Below are 25,191 nucleotides of genomic sequence, written 5' to 3'. Positions count from 1 at the left end.
TGTCAGGAATAGTCGAACACGCCCAACATTGCAGCGGTTCAATTAACTGGACTAAACCAAAAATAATTTGTTACTCCTAATAACTATACGCGTAAGATTCGCGAAGCAATTGAAATACAGTGTTTACAATGCTCTAAACTGCAGGAGAATGTCTTAAATTCCAACAACAGTAACTTAATGATGTCACGCCATTAAAGACCACTTTTTGTTAAATTTAGCAAGTCTAAATCTGCTACATTGCAATAATATCATTTTTGTTTTAATTTTTATGAATTTGGAATAACGGTTTTTTTAGTTTGATAATGGCTTATACTATATAAGTTGAAATATCACTATTAAATAGTTAAAATAATATATAACCGAACCGATGTTTTTTATCATTTAAAAATAAAATATATTGTTAAAGATGTCACTTAAACAATATATATATATGTATATATATATATATATTTATATATATATATATATATATATATATATATATATATATATATATATATATATATATATATTAAATTAGTAAAGTTAGTGAAAACGTTTTCTAGTAGTTTATTATTTCTTTGCTCTTTAAGAACATTGAGCACTCTATTTGTAGAATATACTTTTATTAATTTATAATTATTTTTTATTAATTTATTTACAAAAATGATTATTTATAGAAATATAACAATATTTAAATAAAATTAATCCTAACTCTGTCTTAACCCAAACCCTTAGTCGATGTAGTAACACCCCCTTGCAAGTTCTCCCTGTTTTCCAGTTGATACATGTACTATTTACTTTTCCTAAAGTATCTTATGTGGTTTTTGTGACAATAAAATATGCAACATATATAAATTATAATAATTTTATAATATACTTATAAAAATAGTATTAATTGTTGTTTGAATTTCAGTGATTTAAGCAACAATCTTGAGCTAAAAACTGTTATAGTCAATTCGTTTGCATCCGAATGTGAAGATATCAAGTCTGCAGCATCTTATGCATTAGGTAACTTCTTTATCTTAGAGTTATGTAACCTCTTTTTGCTGTTTCTTTTACTTTTTATAGCCTATTATCAGTAGATAAAATGATTAGATATGGTCAATAGACATTAACAATATCAAAGTTTAAATAAGAAAATTAACTGCCTGTGAGTTATAATATTTTTACGAATTTTTTTTTTTTTTTGTGAATTAATTTTTGTTAATTAATTTTTGTTTTATTTCAAGGTCATTTATGTGTTGGAAACTTAACTGCCTACTTGCCATTTATATTGGATCAAATTAAGATGAATACCAAAAGACAGTATCTTTTATTGCATTCTTTAAAAGAGGTTTTATTAAATGTTTAAAAGGAATTGCTGATAAAAATTTTTAATTTTTTGATGTTTTTTTCTTTATTATTGTTTTAAATGATTTTTATATTTAATTTTATTAGGTGATTACTTGTCAGTCAGTATCTCAAACTCCTTCTATTCTTCAACCTTTTCTTCCGGCAATTTGGTGAGTTTAATTTAATCTCACACTGCCACAATGGCTATAAAACAATCTGTTATCAATATATAATCATTGTAATCAATAAACCTAAGTTTCAAGTCTTATAGATTTTGTTTTGGACTCGATGTCAGTATAACTAGATGAAAAAAAATACATTTAAGTTTAGAAAGTTAAGTTAGGAAATTTTGAATGTACAAGTAATTTTTTTTTTTTTCATGCTCCTGAATAATTTTTTTTAAAACAATTTAAATGAAAAAAATATTTTATTGGTTGTGATTAATGAAAAAATTCTAAATGAAGAAAACATGTATCGATTGGTTGTGAATAATGAAAAAAATTTAATGAAGAAAACATAAATTAGTAGTTTCTTTATTGTGCTTCTCAAAATATTATAAGATAGATGTTTTCATTTACTTAAATTGTTAGCCAATAAAAGCATTTTTTTTGTATTGCAGTTTGTTTTTGTAAGTTTAGTTTTTTCTTGTTGTATATTGTAAGGCTTTTTAAATTATTTCTCAAGGGGTTTGTTGTTTTCACATTGCGAAAGTAAAGAAGAAGGGACAAGAAATGTAGTTGCTGAGTGTCTTGGAAAGCTAACATTGATAGATCCTGTTAATTTACTTGAGCAGTTACAAGTAATTATTTCTTAACCTTTCTGAATTATTTAAAATCTTTTTTATTTTGACTTTAGTTTGTTTTAAAATTAAAAATACTCTTACTGTTACAATTAGCAAAAACTGTTAGTTATCCGCAAGCACAATTTAGTATTCATCATTTTCTAATGTTCTCATTGGGTCAGTGACTATAATAATTCAAAAAACTTACAAGTTTAACTCTAAAGTAACATTTATCAAAATGAAAATAACAGGACAGAACTGTTTTTTTAAACCTATTGGTTATACATGCAGATTATTTCCACATTTTTGATTTGATTTTTATGTACGTATTTTGAGATTTTGAATAAGATCGATTATGTTTCATCTCTTTTTAAATTATGTTTCTTTTTAAAATTTTTAAATTTTAAATGTAGATATAAACAAAATAAATTTATTTGCAAAAATTTCTTCAATATTTACAAAAAAGTAAAAAACAATATGTGATGAATGTATTAATAGAGATGCTACTACCAAAATTTAACATTTTTTAATGTTATAGTATTCCATATAACGTTTAAACACAAAATTTGTCTTGTAAAAATCAATGCCTATTAATTTGGTATATTGCTAATTATATCTAATTTATAATTTTAGGCTCGTTTGACCTCTCCATCATCCGTGATGCGCAGTACTGTGATTACGGCCATCAAATTTACTATTATAGATCAACCACAACCAATTGATTTATTACTAAAACAATGCCTCCATCTATTTCTACAACCTCTTGTTGACACTGATTTAGTGCGTTTTATTACTTTACTTTCATTTCATTTATTTGTTTTTAAACTATTTATCGACTAAATATTGGTATTGTGTCTATTATTATTAAATATTATGTATAGAATGTTCGTCGAGTAACTTTGGCAATGTTCAATTCAGTAGCTCACAATAAACCAGGATTAATACGAGATTTACTAGTTAATTTGCTACCGCATTTGTATAATGAAACTAAAATCAGAGTAAGAAATCTTTATTTAATTTTTATAATATGTTAAATACGCCGAGATTTTTCACTGGGAACAACGCAATAAAAATATTCTATATTTAGAAAGAACTTATAAGAGAAGTTGAAATGGGTCCCTTCAAACATACTGTAGATGATGGTCTTGATATTCGAAAGGTTATATTTTTTAAATTATTTTTCATTTAATTTTGTTCTTTCTTGTTTTGTAAATAAATTAAAATTTTAGGCAGCATTTGAATGCATGTATACACTGATTGACTCATGCTTGGACAGAGTGGATATTTTTGAATTTTTAAATCACGTTGAAGATGGTTTGAAAGATCACTATGATATCAAGGTATTTTTGAAAAAATATTTTTTTGTTTTAAAACTTTTTTTTAACTTTTTTTAGAAAAGTTTCAAATTTTTTGTAATGTTTAAATGTATTTTAACTCGGTATAAGCAATATGATTTATCTTTAAGATAAAATTATGTCTAATAAGTTTAAAACATCTGAAGCAACATTTTATAAATATTATAAACATTTTGTAAAAAAATAATATTTGTATATAAATTAATGTAAGCAGATTAATAAATTTTGTAGTTATATCTAAATGTATTTTAAATGAATTAGTTGTGTGTGTAAATAGTTACTTTTGTGTAAACACTCAATTAACTAAGATAAATATATGATGAAAAAAAAAATTGTAACAAAATATTATTATGAGATAAATTATACAGGAAAAATCATAGAATCAATAATAACCAATAGAATTAATGTTTTTCAGTTTTATATTATAGATATTAACATACTTAATGATTGTTCGATTATCGACATTATGTCCAATTGCAGTTTTACAGCGTGCGTATTTTTAAGTTTTTAAGTTTTCTGTTTTTGCTATATATACATATATTTTTATTATATATATATATATATCCATATATATATCTATATATATATATATATATATATATATATATATATATATATATATATATATATATATATATATATATATATATATATATAAAGATATCTATCTATCTATATATATGATATATAGATATATATATATATATATATATATCTATATATATATATATATATATATATATATAGATATATAGATATATAGATATATATATAGATATATATACACACACATGCATTCATAGATACATACATACATACATACATACATACATACATACATACATACATACATACATACATACATACATACATGCACACGCGTGTTTTAAATATATTTCGTTTTCATATTATAGATCTGGATCGTATTATTGAACCCCTTCGTAGTACAGTTCAGGCCAAAGTAAAAGCCAATTCAGTCAAGCAGGAATACGAAAAACAAGACGAACTTAAACGTTCTGTTTTAAGGGCTGTTGTTGCTCTCAAAAATATACCTGATTCAGGTAAGAATCTCAAGATCATTAGTATAGCAGCTTTCTTCAATCAGTTAGTTTAACATTAGTTTGTGCTGTAATGCACGCTATTTTTTTTTAACGCAATATATGCACAAAAACCGACTGCGATATACAAACAGATTTTTCCCCCAAAGTACACACCCGTTTGCTTAGTGTTAAGAAAATGGGGTTAAGCTTAAAGCAAAGACTAATAATAATATATTACTATAATATATATATAACTATATAATATATAATATAATATATTACTATAATATATATATAACTATAAATAATAATAATATATTACTACTATACAAACGTAATATAAAAATTTTTTTATTCACAAAAAAGTTATAAGAACAGGTTTTTTCATATACTTTTACATAAAATGAAAACACACAATAAAAAGTTATAGAGCAAATACAAAAAACTTGCTAAGGTGTTGTTTAAACCAATTTTTCAAATAATTCAATTTATAAACTTAAAAGTGTGGGTAATGCCAGTGCCCAAATGGTATACACAGAAAACAACACACCGCTGCTAACGTGCCGTACAACAACCCAAGACATATACTCTCCACAACGTTTCTTCTTCTTCGTCGTTGTTCATTGTGTACAAATTCTGGCTGTGAATAAAGAACTTGTGGTTGATACGGATTATAAATGTAATAATATCCAGAAGACATTTTATGAGAAACTAATTTCCGATTTCGTTAAAATTCTTATAATTTCAGAAAAGTATTTTTTTACAATTTTTTCTTTATTAACTTGTGGTACATTTTCATTTCTGATCGTGTTGAATTATTTTAATAATTTAGTTCCATTTGTCATCTTTAATATTTAATACTTTATTCAGTGAAAGTATTGCAATTGCTTTGTTTGAAAACAATTTTTTTAATTAAAAAAGTTCTCAAAAAAGTTATTATGGTTATTATTTTGTTTAAATATTTATCTTCAAACTTGGAATAATCTTTTTATTCTTTTAAATATGTTTTTGGTTTTGAATGTTATAAAACTCTTTGACAATTTATTTAAAAACTATGAATACAGCGTAACGTTTTATATAAGATGTTTTGATTGGTTAATATCTTTAAACATGACAAATTATATAATGTTATTGCTATTCATGATTGGTTACATAACGTTCAATGAACAGTGTTTAATTTTTTTAATTTTTATTGGTTATATAACATTCTGCATAACTGTTTTTTATACTTTTTTTAAAAATTTTAAATAAAAGCTGATGCTCAAGGCTCTTTTATTTTTTTGTTTTTAGATTTAAATCCGATGTTTGCTGATTTTATCTCTCAAATTCGTTCAAACCCTGAAACTTCGATGATGCTTGATTCTGTACAAACAGACTCAAATATTATTTCCTCTTCTGAGAGTATGGACAACCTTTGAACAAACGAATGAAATTTCTACAAAGTATGGAGAACGTATGTGACTGTTTCGTTACTGCTCATCGTCAATGTTGCGAGAATATAAATGTTTTTGTTATTTTTTTAACATTCAATTTAAACGTTAGAGACAATTTGCTTGATAAGCGGAGAAAATCTGTTATGAATAATAATTGATTTTTCTTTCTTTTAGTTGTTTTTCATTTTAATTGTTAGTTACGATTGTTACTTAGATGTAGATTGTATGCTTGTTACCAAAGCAACCTTGTGAAGCGCGAAAACAATTTTTTTTAGCAATGCTATTAGCTGGGTAAAGAAGTTCTTGGTAAAGTTTTAAATTGTTATGACTTCAGTAATACTGACTTGATTCAATCGAAATAAGCGCCAACAGAATCAGCACATTTTTGTCAACGTGTTGCAACCTCTAATCAACACCTAGCAAAAACAGCTTTCGATGATTAGAGAAGGTTCTACCGACGAGAAAGTTATTAAAGTGTTAGAAGAGGTGGTTGTCAGTTGGCGAGTGGTCTGGAGAGTGTGGTGAGTGAGGCAGAACTTTCAATGCGATTAATTTTCACAGGGTGGTTTGTAAAACGGACGTTGTCGTGGAGCAGGATCAGATCAATATCAGTTGTTTAAATGTTGATCAATATCAGTTGCTGCTGACGCAGTTTTCGGTTTATTTCGTCGATTTTCTCACTATCAGACTGTTGTGATGGTTTAGCTAGGTTTCAAAAAATTGTAGTTTATTAGGCCTACTGCAGACTACCATACTGTAACTATAGCCTCTCTTTTGGTGGGTTTTCACTTTAGGGAAGTGCCTGGGGGTTTGTTGACGTCCCGAGCGTCTCCGGTTATTGTAGAGGATCCACTTATCATCACACTACGATTCGGTCCAAAAAAGAACCATTTTGGTTTCGCAGAAGCAAATCCTTAAAATGTCGATCGTTCAAGTCGTGGTATAGAGTAGGACACCATGAAACATTGTAATTGTGGAGGCATCTCAAATATTGTGACAACCACTTCCATATGGTGAGACAGTTACTACTAGAGCTATGTTTTGAAAAAAAATATATCATGACGTCTTTAGGTCTGCGAGGGGTCGAAATTTGTGTTTTTTTAAAGACGAAGTAATTTATAAGTTTTTAAAGTTTTAAGTTATCTTATTCAATGTGTGTATCGGTAAGTAACATTTTGTAAACCACAATTCATGGGCTCTTTACTTCATTAAACAATATCATTGAAAAAGAAAATTGATACTAAAAATAAAGCGATTGTTTTCTATTAACAAGTATGGGTACAACATTTGTTGGAATTAAACAAAATCATTGAAAAAGCAAATTGATACTAAAAATAAAGCGATTGTTTTCTATTAACAAGTATGGTACAACATTTGTTAGGGGGGGGGGGGTTGGCTTAAACTGTAAAAAAGTACTCTTGTGTCATAAACAATTCTTAAAATTATTTCTTTAATATTTACAGGCAATTTTTGAGAGATTTATGTAAATATAATACTATGAAATCGAATTTTGATACAAAGCTATTATTGATGCTTAAAAAACTTTAAAAAGATATATTATCTGGTCTTTTGAAATGTGATTTGGACCATTGGATGCATTATTTGGGTTATAGTAATTAATTTGTTTGTTTTTTAAGTAAAAGTCTGCTATTTCTCTACACTTTATACTTTTTAATGATGCTCATAGTGTGTATCAAGATAGCTTATGTACCCTTGAAAGAAATTTATAATTTTGCTTAAAATAGTCTCGCAAGTTTAATCTGTTATATTTTGGTAATTTATAAATTCAATCTTTTAAGTACAATTTATTAATTTAATTAAAATTTTTAATTTAATTAAATAATTAATTTATACAAATTAAAAAAAGGCGTAATAAAATAATTGTTATGAATCTAAAAGTGTATCATGGTGCCTCACTCTCTCCTATCTCCTTTTCGAGTTTTTTTTTACATTTCTAATACGTTTAAACCATCTAAGACTGCATGGTGACTGACGCCTAGTTCCTTTACAATCCCTCAAATCGTTTGCGAAGGGTCAGCTTCCAATTACTGAAGTTACCTCAATTACTGAAACAATCTCTAATTTAAAAAAAAAACTTTCACGCGTCTTGAAATTTTTTTTTATTTCTTTCCATTTACACAATAGCTGGAAATGATTATGGTTATATTTATAAAAATGCATTTAATTGTATTTATATTTATAAAGATACATTTACTTGGCTATTTTACTTATACGAGTTCTTATATTTATTTATATTTAAATATCTTATACTTTGTGTTTATCTTATATTTAATTGATATTGATTGTAAAACATAATTGAAATTAACGGGGCAAAATGATAAGACCATCGTCTTCTGCTTGCTCCAGTCAATTTGTTACGTTAACAGTTTTGTAAAAAAAAAATTTTATATTGACGAAAAAGATTATATAATAATAATAAAAAAAGTTCCTCATCGTGGAGTACTGCAGGTTGACCGCTACAAAGTTTATTTTAAAGTCTGAAATTTAAATTATTGTGGCACAGTGTATTCTCAAACGCTATGTGGGCCCCACATAAGACTAATTGAACTCGTCATTTTGAAAAGGGCACAAGTCCATTTACTAAAACTTTTCAAAATCAACAAAAATATGATTTTTATTAAAATAATGTCTAGATTGCTAAAGAAATTAAACATAGAAGTAGATATATAACTTATGTATTTTTTATTTTTTATAAAAAAAACATAAATCATACATTTTGGTCTCGGTAACGGGTTGTTCCGATTTGAATTAAAATATTGTACAAAATTATCCATTAGAGTATTTGGTCCTACCTGGATAAGTTGACCAAAACTATAAAAATAATTTTAAGCCCAAAAATTTCGATTTCAGATGATTTTAGAGGTCCCTGCCAGTCAAATTTGTGGATAAAAATATGTCAAACGTTGATTTAGATGTCTGGCGGGGACTTATAAATCAACTCAGAAACCAACTTTTCTTCCATATGGTATATTTTGGACTAATTATTAATAGTATGGTAGGACCAAAAAGAAATTTGGTGGTTATTATTACACATGTTCTGGAGGAAGTGCTTAAAAAAACGGATTTTTACAAAAGATGACGCATTACTATGTATAACTGACACTGGTTTATTTTTGAAATTTTGAAAACTAGTATAAAAACTAAGCATTATTAACCTTCATTTAAAGGGGGCATGTCAACTGCTACCCCTTACCTTCACCCAATTTTGGGGATTACTCCTCCTCTCCTCCCTTGAAGGGGGGACGCCCCCAAATTTATGGAAATTTCGTTATAAATCATATTATTTGAAATCACTTTATTTTCTATAAAAAAAACACATCACTTGGCAATACAAATATTGAAATCATGGTATGTAAATATAATATAATGCCATGTATAGGCTAGCTGCAACTGTTCCTTGGATTCTGACCTTCAAAGTTGATCTCTTCTTTGCTGCACAACTGCACAACTAGTTGAAGTTCTTGACGATCATTCTCAATCTGAGCATTGTTCACAAACTCTGATACAAGTTTTTCAGCCCTTTCAGAACTATCATTCAAAAGTTTCCAAAGTTTGTGCTCCATTCTAGTCAGGTTAAGTAAACCAATTAATGGAGCAAATACAGGTGGCTCAACTTGTTTAAAGTTCAGCTCTTTTATCAAGTTTGACTTCTCTGAATGCTGAAACTGATAAGGAGCTGGTTGGAGAGTAATGTTTTTTCGATGTTTTCTCTTTCCAAATCAGAAAATTCAGAGTCTAGGAGAGCAAGTGGAACCAATATTTCATCTAAGTGCTAGGTGTGTCTCTCCATTGATATCATTGTTCTTTCAAGTCCATTTAAAACTCTCTTGGAAGCAAATGTGGACTTATTTTGCACACTTGAGTGCAATTGTAAGCCATATCAAAAACGTGGATTTATTTATTTATAATTGGCAACTGATTGTCGTCTCTATTATTTACTCCATAGATTTTTTTATTATTTACTCCATTTTAGTAATCATCAGTTAATCGTTTGAAAATAAACTTTGATTCTTTAAATAAAAAAATTAGAATTAAAGTTTGTTAAAAAAAAAACTTATCAAATACAATAATACAAAACATGAAACTATACAAATAAAAATATTTCAATCTTTTAAAATTATATAAATTTTAACATTTTTGAACAAAAGTTAATTGTCTCAACAAGTCAGCAATGGCCGAACTTTGAACAGTTGATTTCATATTTAAAACCCTTTCTAAAAATCCATAAAAAAATTCGTTCGGATATTCAACTGCAAATACATAAAAAGCCATCAACAAATATTCCAAAGCCTCTATAAAACAACTGCAACAAGGCAAAGTAATAACAGTGTTGTCTGCTTTGATAAAATATTGACCAGATACATAGAGTAGCATTGGTTGTTTTACTCCTCTGTCTTCTAATGTTTTTAACGCACTGTCAATTGTGTCATCCTGCAAAGAGACAATTTTAACTAAAATTTTATACTAAGACACAAATCTAAATCTTATTCAAACCGATTTTTATTCTCTGTGAGGTTTCTTCTAACAGACTCATGCACTCCGTTATTAGAAGTTTCGGTTATTCTTGTTTCCTGTGGAGGTTTGAATAACCGGGAGTCTACCGTATATCTCTCTCTCTCTCTCTCTCTCTATATATATATATATATATATATATATATATATATATATATTTATATATATATAAAAGATATATATATAAATATATATATATATATATAAGATATTTATATATATATATAAATATATATATATATATAAAAATTTATATATATATAAAAGATATATATATATAAATATATATATATATAAGATATTTATATATATATATAAATATATATATATATATAAAAATTTATATATATATAGAAGATATATATATATATATACATATATCTATATATCTACATATGTATATATCTACATTTATATCTATATATTTCTATATATATCTATATATATATATATCTATATATATATATATATATATATATATATATATAAATATATATATAAAAGATATTTATATATATATATACATATATCTATATATCTACATATGTATATATCTACATTTATATCTATATATATATATATATCTATATATCTATATATCTATATATATCTGTAAATTATGTTAGTGTATTTTACAAATAGAGTGCTCAATGTTCTTAAAGAACAGAGCAATAATTAATTAGTAAAAAACACTTATCTAACTTTTATCTTCTACTCGGAGTTTCACCATTGCTGGATCATCAGGAAGAGTTACTAAATCTCAAAAAAAATTCAATTTATAGAAAAAAATATTATACAGGAAGTTATAAATTATTATAAAAAATTTTTAATTACTATATTTTTTTGTTAACGGGAAGTTACAGAAAGTAATTATGAAATAATTTTCTTTGGAATGGGGATAGTTTAATTTGGTCATTTGTTTTTATAATTTTTTAAGAGGTATTTATTTTCGTGCCTACATTTAGAAATTAATTCAGATTTTTTATTTAATAAATTTTCTTGATTCAAATGAGTAATTATTTCAAATTTTTCTTGCAAACATAGCATACATTTTTTGGAAATGTTATTATAGGCAGGGGCAGATTTTAGAATAGACCATTGTAAATTAAAATTTTTATTTTTTTCTTTTAAATCCCAAATATATTTTGACAGCATAGTCTCTTTTGAATATTTTTTGTGTTTAAACGATTGTTTGTGGTTGGCATAACGTTTTTTCCATTCCCCCTCGGTTAAGCCAATATATTGTTTATCAGGGTTGTTTTGTGAGGAAACAATGCACTTGTAAATTACATTTTTCGAAAGGCATTTTCCATTTAGAGGGCAATCTATTTTTTGTTTACAATTACAATAATCAGTGTTTTTTTCTTTTATATGTTCATTTTTATTAATTAACGCGTAGTTGTGGCCTTTTATAATTCTTTCTAAATTTTTTGTACAACTATAACTTACTTTAATGGTATTTCTGTTAAAAATCTTATGTAATTTATTAGAGGGAGGAAAATGTTTGTCTACTAATTTTAGAAAAATTTTACCAATATTTGTTGAAACATTTTTGCTGTACGGGGGAACCAAATTATGTTTCTATTTCTATTACGCTTTTTTGCAATTTTCTTTTCAAATTTTAGCTCGAAATTTTGAAAGCCACTTTTTTTAAGGGCATCTTCATAAACGCGTTTAGAGGAGTTAAAAATATTTTCATTAGAAGAGTTTTGGTTTAGCCTATTGTTAATTGAAATTGGAATTTGTTTTATAATTTGAGGGGGATGGTTCGAATTTACATTAATATACAATAATTCGTCATTAGGTTTTTTGTAGGGCTTATAGGAACTTTCTGAGAGGTTAAATGTGACATCAAGAAAATCAACTATTTTTAAATTTATATTTATTTCAATTAGGAAGCCAATATTTTTAAAAACTTTAATAATATCTTTTCTAATTTTATCGAGTTGTGGCCCTGATTTTTTATGCATTATTATTAAACCGTCGTCGCGATAAAGACCTAATTGATTAATTTGGATTATTTTAGCAAGGGTATTTAAAATATATAAACCTACAAATTCGCAAATTTCTGCTCCGTCGTAACTTCCCATTGTTACATCAAAGCATTCGTGCGTGGTTTTTTTCTTCCACGTTTCCTTATCAAAATAGAGTAAATTTTTTCTGCAGTGCTTAATTATACGGATAGTGTCCTCAGTAATTTCTAAATGGGATTTTCCAAATTCTATTGTTTTATCTAAAATTTCTGCTGTAATTGAGGGGTAAAAATCAATAATATCAAATTGTATAAATGTGCATTCATTTTTATTGTTAATTTTAGAAAACCAATCTATAACATCAGTGGTATTTTTCCACTGATGTAAACCTAATTTTTTCCGAATAGAGTTATTAATTTTGTCTAGTTTTATTTTACTAACGTGCCCTAGTTCACTTTTTGAAGGTACTAGTAGCCTACAAGGGAGTTTATTTTGAAAATTTGGTTTGTGATCTTTTAGCGAAACAAACGCTTGCGCTGGTGCAACTGATTCAATTCTCGCATCTAAATTAATATTTTTGGCGATGTTTTGAGCTTCTAAATTAATGGCGTTTTCCAAGTTTTTTGGTGCTTTTGTATAATTATTAGAAATATTATCGCGCAGTATTTTTTGATGAGTTTCTGGGGTAATTTGGTAAATGTTACTTGTTTTGTCAGCAAAAACTAAAATATTAGGGTTCAATTTTATATTATTAATGTCTAATTTTAATTGTTTTTGGAATTCATTATTTATGTTTTGGAATTTTATAGTTTTAATTAAGTGTAATAAATCATTTTCAAAATTTTCCAGGTCAGAAATAAATGGTGGGGCGTTTTTTGTTTTGAATCCATAATTTTCATTCTGTTTTTTTTCAATTAAAGGGTTTTTGTTTTTTTCAGATTCTAAGAAAAAATGGGCTTTCCAACGAATTCTTTTAATAAAGTGTTCTACTTTGTCTATTAATGAAATAGTATAACTTTTTTTGTCTGGGATCGGGATATTTTTGAGAGAGTAAGTAAAATTGTTAGTTTCCATGTTTAGGTTAGGTAAAATACAATTAAAGAGTGCTCAACAAGTATAAACTTGGAGCTTAATATGTAAATTATGTTAGTGTATTTTACAAATAGAGTGCTCAATGTTCTTAAAGAACAGAGCAATAATTAATTAGTAAAAAACACTTATCTAACTTTTATCTTCTACTCGGAGTTTCACCATTGCTGGATCATCAGGAAGAGTTACTAAATCTCAAAAAAAATTCAATTTATAGAAAAAAATATTATACAGGAAGTTATAAATTATTATAAAAAATTTTTAATTACTATATTTTTTTGTTAACGGGAAGTTACAGAAAGTAATTATGAAATAATTTTCTTTGGAATGGGGATAGTTTAATTTGGTCATTTGTTTTTATAATTTTTTAAGAGGTATTTATTAGCTGTCAAAATATATTTGGGATTTAAAAGAAAAAAATAAAAATTTTAATTTACAATGGTCTATTCTAAAAATCTGCCCCTGCCTATAATAACATTTCCAAAAAATGTATGCTATGTTTGCAAGAAAAATTTGAAATAATTACTCATTTGAATCAAGAAAATTTATTAAATAAAAAATCTGAATTAATTTCTAAATGTAGGCACGAAAATAAATACCTCTTAAAAAATTATAAAAACAAATGACCAAATTAAACTATCCCCATTCCAAAGAAAATTATTTCATAATTACTTTCTGTAACTTCCCGTTAACAAAAAAATATAGTAATTAAAAATTTTTTATAATAATTTATAACTTCCTGTATAATATTTTTTTCTATAAATGGAATTTTTTTTGAGATTTAGTAACTCTTCCTGATGATCCAGCAATGGTGAAACTCCGAGTAGAAGATAAAAGTTAGATAAGTGTTTTTTACTAATTAATTATTGCTCTGTTCTTTAAGAACATTGAGCACTCTATTTGTAAAATACACTAACATAATTTACATATTAAGCTCCAAGTTTATACTTGTTGAGCACTCTTTAATTGTATTTTACCTAACCTAAACATGGAAACTAACAATTTTACTTACTCTCTCAAAAATATCCCGATCCCAGACAAAAAAAGTTATACTATTTCATTAATAGACAAAGTAGAACACTTTATTAAAAGAATTCGTTGGAAAGCCCATTTTTTCTTAGAATCTGAAAAAAACAAAAACCCTTTAATTGAAAAAAAACAGAATGAAAATTATGGATTCAAAACAAAAAACGCCCCACCATTTATTTCTGACCTGGAAAATTTTGAAAATGATTTATTACACTTAATTAAAACTATAAAATTCCAAAACATAAATAATGAATTCCAAAAACAATTAAAATTAGACATTAATAATATAAAATTGAACCCTAATATTTTAGTTTTTGCTGACAAAACAAGTAACATTTACCAAATTACCCCAGAAACTCATCAAAAAATACTGCGCGATAATATTTCTAATAATTATACAAAAGCACCAAAAAACTTGGAAAACGCCATTAATTTAGAAGCTCAAAACATCGCCAAAAATATTAATTTAGATGCGAGAATTGAATCAGTTGCACCAGCGCAAGCGTTTGTTTCGCTAAAAGATCACAAACCAAATTTTCAAAATAAACTCCCTTGTAGGCTACTAGTACCTTCAAAAAGTGAACTAGGGCACGTTAGTAAAATAAAACTAGACAAAATTAATAACTCTATTCGGAAAAAATTAGGTTTACATCAGTGGAAAAATACCACTGATGTTATAGATTGGTTTTCTAAAATTAACAATAAAAATGAATGCACATTTATACAATTTGATATTATTGATTTTTACCCCTCAATTACAGCAGAAATTTTAGATAAAACAATAGAATTTGGAAAATCCCATTTAGAAATTACTGAGGACACTATCCGTATAATTAAGCACTGCAGAAAAAATTTACTCTATTTTGATAAGGAAACGTGGAAGAAAAAAACCACGCACGAATGCTTTGATGTAACAATGGGAAGTTACGACGGAGCAGAAATTTGCGAATTTGTAGGTTTATATATTTTAAATACCCTTGCTAAAATAATCCAAATTAATCAATTAGGTCTTTATCGCGACGACGGTTTAATAATAATGCATAAAAAATCAGGGCCACAACTCGATAAAATTAGAAAAGATATTATTAAAGTTTTTAAAAATATTGGCTTCCTAATTGAAATAAATATAAATTTAAAAATAGTTGATTTTCTTGATGTCACATTTAACCTCTCAGAAAGTTCCTATAAGCCCTACAAAAAACCTAATGACGAATTATTGTATATTAATGTAAATTCGAACCATCCCCCTCAAATTATAAAACAAATTCCAATTTCAATTAACAATAGGCTAGACCAAAACTCTTCTAATGAAAATATTTTTAACTCCTCTAAACGCGTTTATGAAGATGCCCTTAAAAAAAGTGGCTTTCAAAATTTCGAACTAAAATTTGAAAAGAAAATTGCAAAAAAGCGTAATAGAAATAGAAACATAATTTGGTTCAACCCCCCTGGTACAGCAAAAATGTTTCAACAAATATTGGTAAAATTTTTCTAAAATTAGTAGACAAACATTTTCCTCCCTCTAATAAATTACATAAGATTTTTAACAGAAATACCATTAAAGTAAGTTATAGTTGTACAAAAAATTTAGAAAGAATTATAAAAGGCCACAACTACGCGTTAATTAATAAAAATGAACATATAAAAGAAAAAAACACTGATTATTGTAATTGTAAACAAAAAATAGATTGCCCTCTAAATGGAAAATGCCTTTCGAAAAATGTAATTTACAAGTGCATTGTTTCCTCACAAAACAACCCTGATAAACAATATATTGGCTTAACCGAGGGGGAATGGAAAAAACGTTATGCCAACCACAAACAATCGTTTAAACACAAAAAATATTCAAAAGAGACTATGCTGTCAAAATATATTTGGGATTTAAAAGAAAAAAATAAAAATTTTAATTTACAATGGTCTATTCTAAAATCTGCCCCTGCCTATAATAACATTTCCAAAAAATGTATGCTATGTTTGCAAGAAAAATTTGAAATAATTACTCATTTGAATCAAGAAAATTTATTAAATAAAAAATCTGAATTAATTTCTAAATGTAGGCACGAAAATAAATACCTCTTAAAAAATTATAAAAACAAATGACCAAATTAAACTATCCCCATTCCAAAGAAAATTATTTCATAATTACTTTCTGTAACTTCCCGTTAACAAAAAAATATAGTAATTAAAAATTTTTTATAATAATTTATAACTTCCTGTATAATATTTTTTTCTATAAATTGAATTTTTTTTGAGATTTAGTAACTCTTCCTGATGATCCAGCAATGGTGAAACTCCGAGTAGAAGATAAAAGTTAGATAAGTGTTTTTTACTAATTATCTATATATATCTATATCTATATATATCTATATCTATCTATATATATATATATATATATATCTATATCTATATCTATCTATATCTATCTATCTATCTATATATATATATATATATATATCAGGGTTGCCAGGTTTTTTTTCGGGCACAGCCAAAAATGAAACACAAATAAACCAGAAATAAACCAGACCAAACAAAAAAAAACATAAAAATCATAATTTATGTTTTAAAGCCTTGTTTATAACTAATATTTTGAAAAAATGCTTTATATCTAAAAATTCATCCTTGAATATTAAAATTCAATTTGTAAGAGAGAGAAAGAGAGAGGAGGAGGAGGAGAACGAGTTTGTGAATGTTTAATGGGGTGTCAGCCCAGCCTTCAAAGCGGTGTGGGAAAAGTAGTTCACTCTAAACACCTATACTAAATCCGACACTATCAACCTATAAATTTTTTTTTTTTTCACACTTGCATATGGATATAGATTTCTTTTCCAACCTCTGCGATAATTGACTCCATTATTTTAAGTCCTAGTAAAAAATCTTATGCCTCATTAAATATGATCCAGTGACTGCATTCAAGACTTAGTTTGATATTTTCTTAGTCTGATTTTTATGTAGATGACCTGTGAGAAGACTTAACAAAATAGTTAGAAACAGAACACATAAACAGTCAAGGCAGTAGACATCTATGTTGCAGAAGTGTAGGTTTCCGGAAACTTCTAAATGATCTCACGAAGCAGTTTAAAATTTAGCAGTGTTTTTAGAAACTCATTTTTCTTAAAAGTTTTTAGACTCGCTCTAATGATGCAATGTCAGTTAATTTATGATTAATGACGATTTCTGTAATGATTTTTAATTTCTTCACTTTTTGCATCTTCACTTTTTGCATAAGATATTACAGCAGATTTGAAAAGGCCTTCTCAACTTGGGAAACAACATTCATTACAGGCAATTAAGGGATAAAAGCAACATTTTAATGACATTACAAGTAAAAGTTTTTAATGTTTTAAGATTTTAATGTAAGCATTTCTTTCATTTATTTTAACTTTTTGTTCTTCTATAAAATGAAAAATGGAAATTTTTCTTTTCTTCAAATTAACTTTTTTCATAAAATAAAAACTTAATTAAATTGATTTATTATCAAATAAACCAGAATTATACCAGATTTTAAAAAACATACCAGATAAAACAAAAAAAGACCAAAGACTTTAAAATAAACCAGATTTAAACCAGATTTTCTGAAATCAACCAAAGCCAAAATTCCGATCCAAATGATAAAAAAACAAACCAGATTTGAGAAATCTGGCTTTAAAAAACACCAGATGGCAACCCTGATAGATATATATATATATCTTATATATATAAATATATATATATATATATATATCAAATATATATATATACATATATCATATATATATATATATATATATATATATATATATATATATATAATTTATATATATATATATATATATAATATATATATATATATATATATATATATATATATATATATATATATATATATATATATAAGATATATATATACATATATAAAAGATATACATCTCTATATATCTACATATATATATATATATATATATATATATATATATATATATATATATATATATATATATATATATATATCTTATATATATATATCATATATATATATATATATATAATATATATATATATATATATATATATATATATATATATATATATATATATATATATATATCTTATATATATATCTATATATATAAGATATAAATATATATATATATAAGTATATATATAAGATATATATATATATATATCTTATATATATACACCCACCACGTCCCTGAAAGTACCGCGCTCAACTTAGTTTCTCCGTGCAGTGGCCTAGCTCGGCAAGGTTCGTGTTTTGGAGTTAAAGAGTTGAGAGAGGGTTGCACCACGAATAACGACTAACAAAAAAAAAAAAAAAAAAATTAGTATCCTCCTCGACTGTAGTGGCCCCCCTCGGGCCTTGGGGAGGTGAATAATCTAAAAAAAAAAATATATATATATATATCTTGTGTATATATATATATATATATATATATATATATATATATATATATATATATATATATATCTTATATATAAAAATATATATATCATATATATATATATATATATATATATATATATATATATATATATATATATAATATCTTATATATATATATATATATCTTGCATATATATATATCTTATATATAAAAATATATATATATATCATATATATATATATATATATATATATATATATATAATATATATATATATATATATATATATATATATATATATATATATATATTTCTTATGTATATATATATATATATATAAAATATATATATATTTATAATAAAAATATATGTATATGTATAATATATGTATATATATAGTATATATATAAAATATATATATATTGGATGCAAACGAGCTTTTTTTACTGCTTTTTGTGGCAGTGTTGGGAGCAGCCAAACAAGACACTCTACAGCAACTATACTTTTCTTGTCTAAATAATAATTTGTTATAATTTACAAAAAAATATCAAATAAAAAAAATATTCTTAAAATAAATTCAAAAGCAAAGAGCTAATAAAATATTGAAAAAAAAATCAAAAAGCAAATACTGCTGAATCTTAACAAATATTTAAAATATACCTTCATCCAACTCATTTGTTAAACAAGACATTAGAGGAATCAGTAGTGATTTTGATCAGGCATGTTCTAGTATTCCTAGTTTATATCCCTGCCACTGAACATGCAGTCGCATCTCAACAGAATTTATACTCTGGAATTCTTAAAGAATCTGAAAATATTTAATATAGCAAAACTTAAAATGTTTTATTTTATTAAATTTTTTTATTAGTTTATCTAAAAGTCATAGCGTTTGTTCTCATAAATAAAATAAATTATATAACATAATAGGCACAAAAAACAAACCATACTGTTTCAGGCATGTCAAGGAATCGTGGATACTGACAAACAATTTCTGTGATTGATGGAGATGCTGTATTAATCCATGCACGACGATGGTCTCTCGTCACCTCCATAAGTTGATTAAGTTCTAACTTGTTTTGAACATTTGGACTTTGTTCACGGAGTAACCGAATAGAACTTTCAACATCATCATTGTTGACAAGACTTATTCTAGTTAAAGGAATAAAAAAAGCAAGAAAAAAAAATTGATTTACTGTTTAAAGTAAAATAAGCTTATTATTAAAGTAAAGTATTTACTTTATGCTTGGTGGTGAATGTTTCCATAGCGTTGCTATGTCTTTACAATTTGACCGTCTGCTTCGAACAAAGTGTTCTAGCTTTCCAGTAAATGATTGTCTATCAAAGAAGTATCACTTAAAAAATCTATAGTCTAACACTTACAATATAATATTGTACAGTGTTACACTTACAGTGTAACGGTGTTACAGTATTACACTTACAATATTAGTGTTACACTGCAACATTGTTACATAATACACAATAACTCTTACAATATTACCTAGAGCCTTACATTTAACACTTACTGTAACACTTACAGTCTCACAGTCTCACATGACACAGTTTACACTCTTACTGCTACAATTTAATATAACAAGTTTATTACTCACATAGCCACTAGCTGTACCATCGTGCAAAGTAGGAAAACAATCAACAATTGACTTAGACATGTCCTGCTTCTCAGTTGGAGTTGGTCTATCTTTTCTGTAATATATAAAAAAATGATTTAAACTATTATTCTAGGTTTTTCTTATATGAATAAAAGTGAATTTAATTGAATGCAAATTCAATTTATTTCACTAGTATAGTTATTCCATAAGTTTCCTTAAAACAAACAAAAAAATTAAAGTAAACTTATAGAAAAACTCTTCCCTAGTTGGTCACAAAGTTTTCAGTTAAAGAACTTATTTTACTCAATATATTCTGTTTCTCTCTGTTAATAAAATGTTTATTAAATGTTAAACTTTCTTTACTTTTTATTTTAAGTTATAATAGTCTTTTGGCATACTTACTTATTTACTTCTGACTTATCATACTTACTCAATACAATTGCTCATTAAATAACGCCCACAAACTTTAGTATAAAATAACATTTTGGCTTTGGTAATAAGACCTCCAGCCTTTAACTTCTCTGTCAAAAACTGACCACAGATAGGAACATGTTTTTGCTTCTGCTTGGAGAGAATATTATCTACTCTTAAGTTCTAAAAAAATTAATGAAATCGAAATGTATGTAAGATAATATTTAATTGTGTTAATAAGAAATAAAAAAGAAAAAAAAAAAATGTTTTCAATAAAATTATAAAAATGCAACATAATTAATGATAGAGATTTAAGATATTAACTTATTATAATACATAATATTTTTTTATAAGTCATCTTGTCATTATAGAAAACCATCAAACCTAGCATGAAAGCATATTAAAATTAAAAATTTTAAACTAGCTTATTTTGGCTAGTATTTAAATTACGCATATTTTTTAAGTCAATTTTAATTTGTCAAAACTAACCTTGAAACATATTGAACTTGTAGCTGTAGTAGCAGAGCAGTCATTGTTACTGGATAAAGCTAAATAAGCTCCAATACTACTCGATGAGCACTGTGGGAGAGTGCATTCACTGACAGATGGTTTGGACTTTGATGGAATGGTTTGTGATAAATTTATTTGACTTCGAATCCATGCCTGAAGTAACCTTCTCTCTGCCATTCTAAATCCTAGTAGAACAAGATCATCTTCTGTGGCTAATAAGAATGAACTTAAAGTAAATCCAGATTCTAAATAAAATATTATATCAAATACCTTTAAATTATTTTTATTGATTAAGACAAACTTTCAAAAAAAAAAAAAAAATAGACCTGAAAATTAAGCATACCGATTAAACTTTGTTGTACTTCACTAGAAAGAATCAACAAATCCAGTATAGATTCCAATGTGCTGATAAGACTCATTATTTTAACAAAATATAAACTAAAATCTAAAATATGATCTTGTCACATTAACATAGGCGTGCTGAGGTTAAAGGTTAGAACTTGTAAAGTCGTCAACCAAGAACCAAGAGGCTATATCCACATTTTGTGTTTTTCCAGTTTTTTATCACTAAATGTTCAACAACCCATGGTCTTTGTCAACTACTGCATGTGTGCCAACTAAATTTAGTCACAAGAATAATAAAATTTTATGAAATATTCAAATAATTAGTGAATCTTTCTGGAATAACGTTTTTACAAATTAAAACTTGAAACTCAATTTACTGGGAAAAACAAAAAAATGAACATACAGCCTCTTGATTCTCAGTTGACAAAGTGTCTCCAAAAAAATTACCTGATAGTTTGAGTAAAACTTACCAACTAAAAAATCTAATAGTAAATAAATAAATACAGAATTACATTAAAAAAATTTAAAATGTAAATCTTAAGAGTCATATTAAACAACTGCAGGGTGTATTCTATTTTCGTAATATATTATGTATTACATAAGAAAACATTAAAAAATGTGATAAGGCATTCTAATGAAGAACCTTTTTTCAGAACTACTTAACAAAGAATGAAAGTGAAGTGGGTGATAATCAAGTAATTAAGTTTCAAAATCTCATAAACAGGCTGAGAAGGATATATAACTTCATAAGAATGAAGGTGATAAGTGAAATTTTCTGTTTTTACTATTTCTAGAACTAAATGCCACTCGTCAATATTCTTACCATCACACATCGCACTTTGATTGTAATTTGCACATGAAATAAAACAAAAAATTCTTCCGAATATCGGTAACCCAGTATCCATATCTACACTGACAACAATAAAATGACCTTGTTTGTATACAACACTTGCAACATATAATGTCTTTGAAACAGCAACTTCTTCACATGAGTTAAAACACAGTGAACTCTGTATGGCATTAAGATAAGGAAGTGAATAAGTAGGTACAATGATGTGCTTAACTACGGTTACAACATTGGGATATGTTTATTAGATAGTTGAGTTTTCAAAGCCTGCTGCTGATGTTTATTTGCTAGAGTGTAACAAATGTTTGTAAAATTACATACAATGTGTGCACATCTCTTAAAAAATGAATTTTTGAGTTCATACCGCATACAACTCATACCAACAAGTGGACCAGATTTCATAATGATGGTTGGCAGATATACAAAAAAATGATGCTTAGGACGCAACCTAACTTCTTCGCTACAGTATAACTTACTAAACATAGATGATCAGAAATAACATGTTTTATATAAACAGACATTTCATGTGTAAAGTTTGGTGCAAATATCAAATCGACTAAATGGGACAAGTGAAGCAGAAATTTCCAGTGTTTATTTTTGGGAGGAACAGTTTTTCCTACTGTTAGTGGCAAATACTTAAGCAGAGCCCAGCACTGTACTGCTTTCATTGATGGTGCAAGTACATGACCTGGTTCGTGTATTTTTAAAATTTGTACAGGCTTATGATTCTTTTCAACAGTTATTTTACCCCAAAAGAAAAACACATAGCTTTATTTATTTCAGATAAGGTTAGACACTTGTCAAGCACACATAAACCATGAAAAATACAACCTAACTCAACAAGTACAAAACCCTCCAATAAAGTATGCATTATATCCAGGCACCAGTTATCAGTAACATGAAAGCCTTTTATTTTATTAAGTGGACATTCAGTTTTAACACCTCTAAAATGGATTTTTGATTTAGCTGTATTACTTTCATTGCTCAATCTACTTGCTTTCAAGTTAGCGAGATCTGTTTTGTAGCTATCAACAGTACGCTTCTCAAACAGTTCTTCTTCAAATTTTGTCTGAATATCGTCTTTAGTTGCATAGCAAATTGTACAAAAATAACTGGCTGAAAAAGATTCAATAAACCCAAACAAACTATTGAGAGCCAAATTATCACAAGTAACTTGACAAAGACTTGCATAAATTGTATGATTTCCTAAAACTGGAAATATTCCATTTAATCCAAGAGTGCTTAACTCCTTTATTTCAGATACAAATTTTTCTAAAATTGGTCCATATCCATAAATTGCAATATCATGAGTATAGCCCATTGCTAACAAATGAACATTACCAAAACATGAGTTGAATACTGGTGAAACTAATATTGTCTTTTTTTCTAAAGAAAATAAAGTAGTCTTAAATAATATGACTTATAATAGAATTTAAATAATTTTGAGGGGTGTCGCCCTTCAACGAAAAAGAGAGGGAGGGTAAATCCCCAAGAATCGGTGGGGAGGAGGGAGCCAGTGACATGTCCCCTTCTATATAAAGGTTAATAATGCTTAGTTCTAATATTAATTTTCAGAATTTGGCCAAAATATAAAGAATAAACCAGCGTTAGTTATACTTTGTAATGAGTCATTTTACGTGAAAAATCCTCTTTTTTTTGACACTTTCTCCAGATCCCGTGGAATAATAACCACCATATTTCTTTTTGGTCCTACCCTACTATAAATAACTAGTCTAAAATATACAATATAGAAGAAAAGTTGACTTTATGAGTTAATTTTAAAGGCTCCTGCCAGACCTCTGAAGTTTGATATGTTTTTATACACAAATTGAACAGGCGGGGACCTCTAAAATCATCTGACATCAAAATTTTTGCGCTTAAAATTATTTTTTTATCCGTGGTCAACCATTCCAGGTAGGACCAACTTGATTTTCAAAAATTGGTAAAATATGAATCACCCTTTTATATATATATATATATATATATATATATATATATATATATATATATATATATATATATATATATATATATATATATATATATATATATATATATATATATATATATATATATATATATATATATATATATATATATATATATATAATTAGTAAAAAACACTTATCTAACTTTTATCTTCTACTCGGAGTTTCACCATTGCTGGATCATCAGGAAGAGTTACTAAATCTCAAAAAAAATTCCATTTATAGAAAAAAATATTTTACAGGAAGTTATAAATTATTATAAAAAATTTTTAATTACTATATTTTTTTGTTAACGGGAAGTTACAGAAAGTAATTATGAAATAATTTTCTTTGGAATGGGGATAGTTTAATTTGGTCATTTGTTTTTATAATTTTTTAAGAGGTATTTATTTTCGTGCCTACATTTAGAAATTAATTCAGATTTTTTATTTAATAAATTTTCTTGATTCAAATGAGTAATTATTTCAAATTTTTCTTGCAAACATAGCATACATTTTTTGGAAATGTTATTATAGGCAGGGGCAGATTTTAGAATAGACCATTGTAAATTAAAA

At 26.2% G+C, this 25,191-nt stretch overlaps 3 protein-coding genes across 4 annotated transcripts in view; 1 reads left to right on the top strand and 2 right to left on the bottom strand.

Moving 5' to 3' along the window:
* Positions 1 to 6,091, top strand: part of LOC100212111 (cullin-associated NEDD8-dissociated protein 1) — a 63,052-nt gene extending 56,961 nt beyond the window's left edge. The window contains exons 26-36 of the mRNA XM_065795363.1: positions 896 to 990; positions 1,212 to 1,315; positions 1,420 to 1,484; positions 1,999 to 2,113; positions 2,729 to 2,875; positions 2,977 to 3,093; positions 3,183 to 3,254; positions 3,325 to 3,435; positions 3,879 to 3,939; positions 4,365 to 4,511; positions 5,781 to 6,091. Coding sequence (XP_065651435.1) covers positions 896 to 990; positions 1,212 to 1,315; positions 1,420 to 1,484; positions 1,999 to 2,113; positions 2,729 to 2,875; positions 2,977 to 3,093; positions 3,183 to 3,254; positions 3,325 to 3,435; positions 3,879 to 3,939; positions 4,365 to 4,511; positions 5,781 to 5,908 — 1,162 coding nt within the window. The 3' untranslated portion in view covers positions 5,909 to 6,091. The remainder of the gene's footprint in view (positions 1 to 895; positions 991 to 1,211; positions 1,316 to 1,419; positions 1,485 to 1,998; positions 2,114 to 2,728; positions 2,876 to 2,976; positions 3,094 to 3,182; positions 3,255 to 3,324; positions 3,436 to 3,878; positions 3,940 to 4,364; positions 4,512 to 5,780) is intronic.
* A 3,932-nt stretch (positions 6,092 to 10,023) lies between these two features.
* On the bottom strand, positions 10,024 to 19,620 carry LOC136079159 (uncharacterized). The gene is made up of 3 exons (XM_065794881.1): positions 19,590 to 19,620; positions 19,377 to 19,441; positions 10,024 to 10,375 (listed from the first exon to the last, which is right to left on the bottom strand). The coding sequence occupies exons 1-3, from the start codon at positions 19,618 to 19,620 to the stop codon at positions 10,073 to 10,075; spliced, it is 399 nt and encodes a 132-aa protein (XP_065650953.1). The 3' UTR covers positions 10,024 to 10,072.
* Positions 19,615 to 24,038, bottom strand: LOC136079542 (uncharacterized). Of its 2 annotated transcripts, XM_065795361.1 has the most exons (7): positions 21,801 to 24,038; positions 21,437 to 21,702; positions 20,967 to 21,130; positions 20,537 to 20,630; positions 20,166 to 20,264; positions 19,877 to 20,078; positions 19,615 to 19,737 (listed from the first exon to the last, which is right to left on the bottom strand). In XM_065795361.1, the coding sequence occupies exons 1-5, from the start codon at positions 21,874 to 21,876 to the stop codon at positions 20,208 to 20,210; spliced, it is 657 nt and encodes a 218-aa protein (XP_065651433.1). In that variant the 5' UTR covers positions 21,877 to 24,038; the 3' UTR covers positions 19,615 to 19,737; positions 19,877 to 20,078; positions 20,166 to 20,207. The 2 variants fall into 2 exon arrangements, with proteins under 2 accessions (XP_065651433.1, XP_065651434.1); XM_065795362.1 differs by lacking the exon at positions 20,166 to 20,264.
* Between the last annotated feature and the right edge of the window lie 1,153 nt (positions 24,039 to 25,191).

This window comes from Hydra vulgaris, chromosome 04 (genome assembly GCF_038396675.1).
Source record: "Hydra vulgaris chromosome 04, alternate assembly HydraT2T_AEP".
Classification (NCBI taxonomy): Eukaryota; Metazoa; Cnidaria; class Hydrozoa; order Anthoathecata; family Hydridae; genus Hydra; species Hydra vulgaris.
Note: the sequence above shows the minus strand (reverse complement) of the source record. Positions and strands in the feature narration are given on the sequence as shown.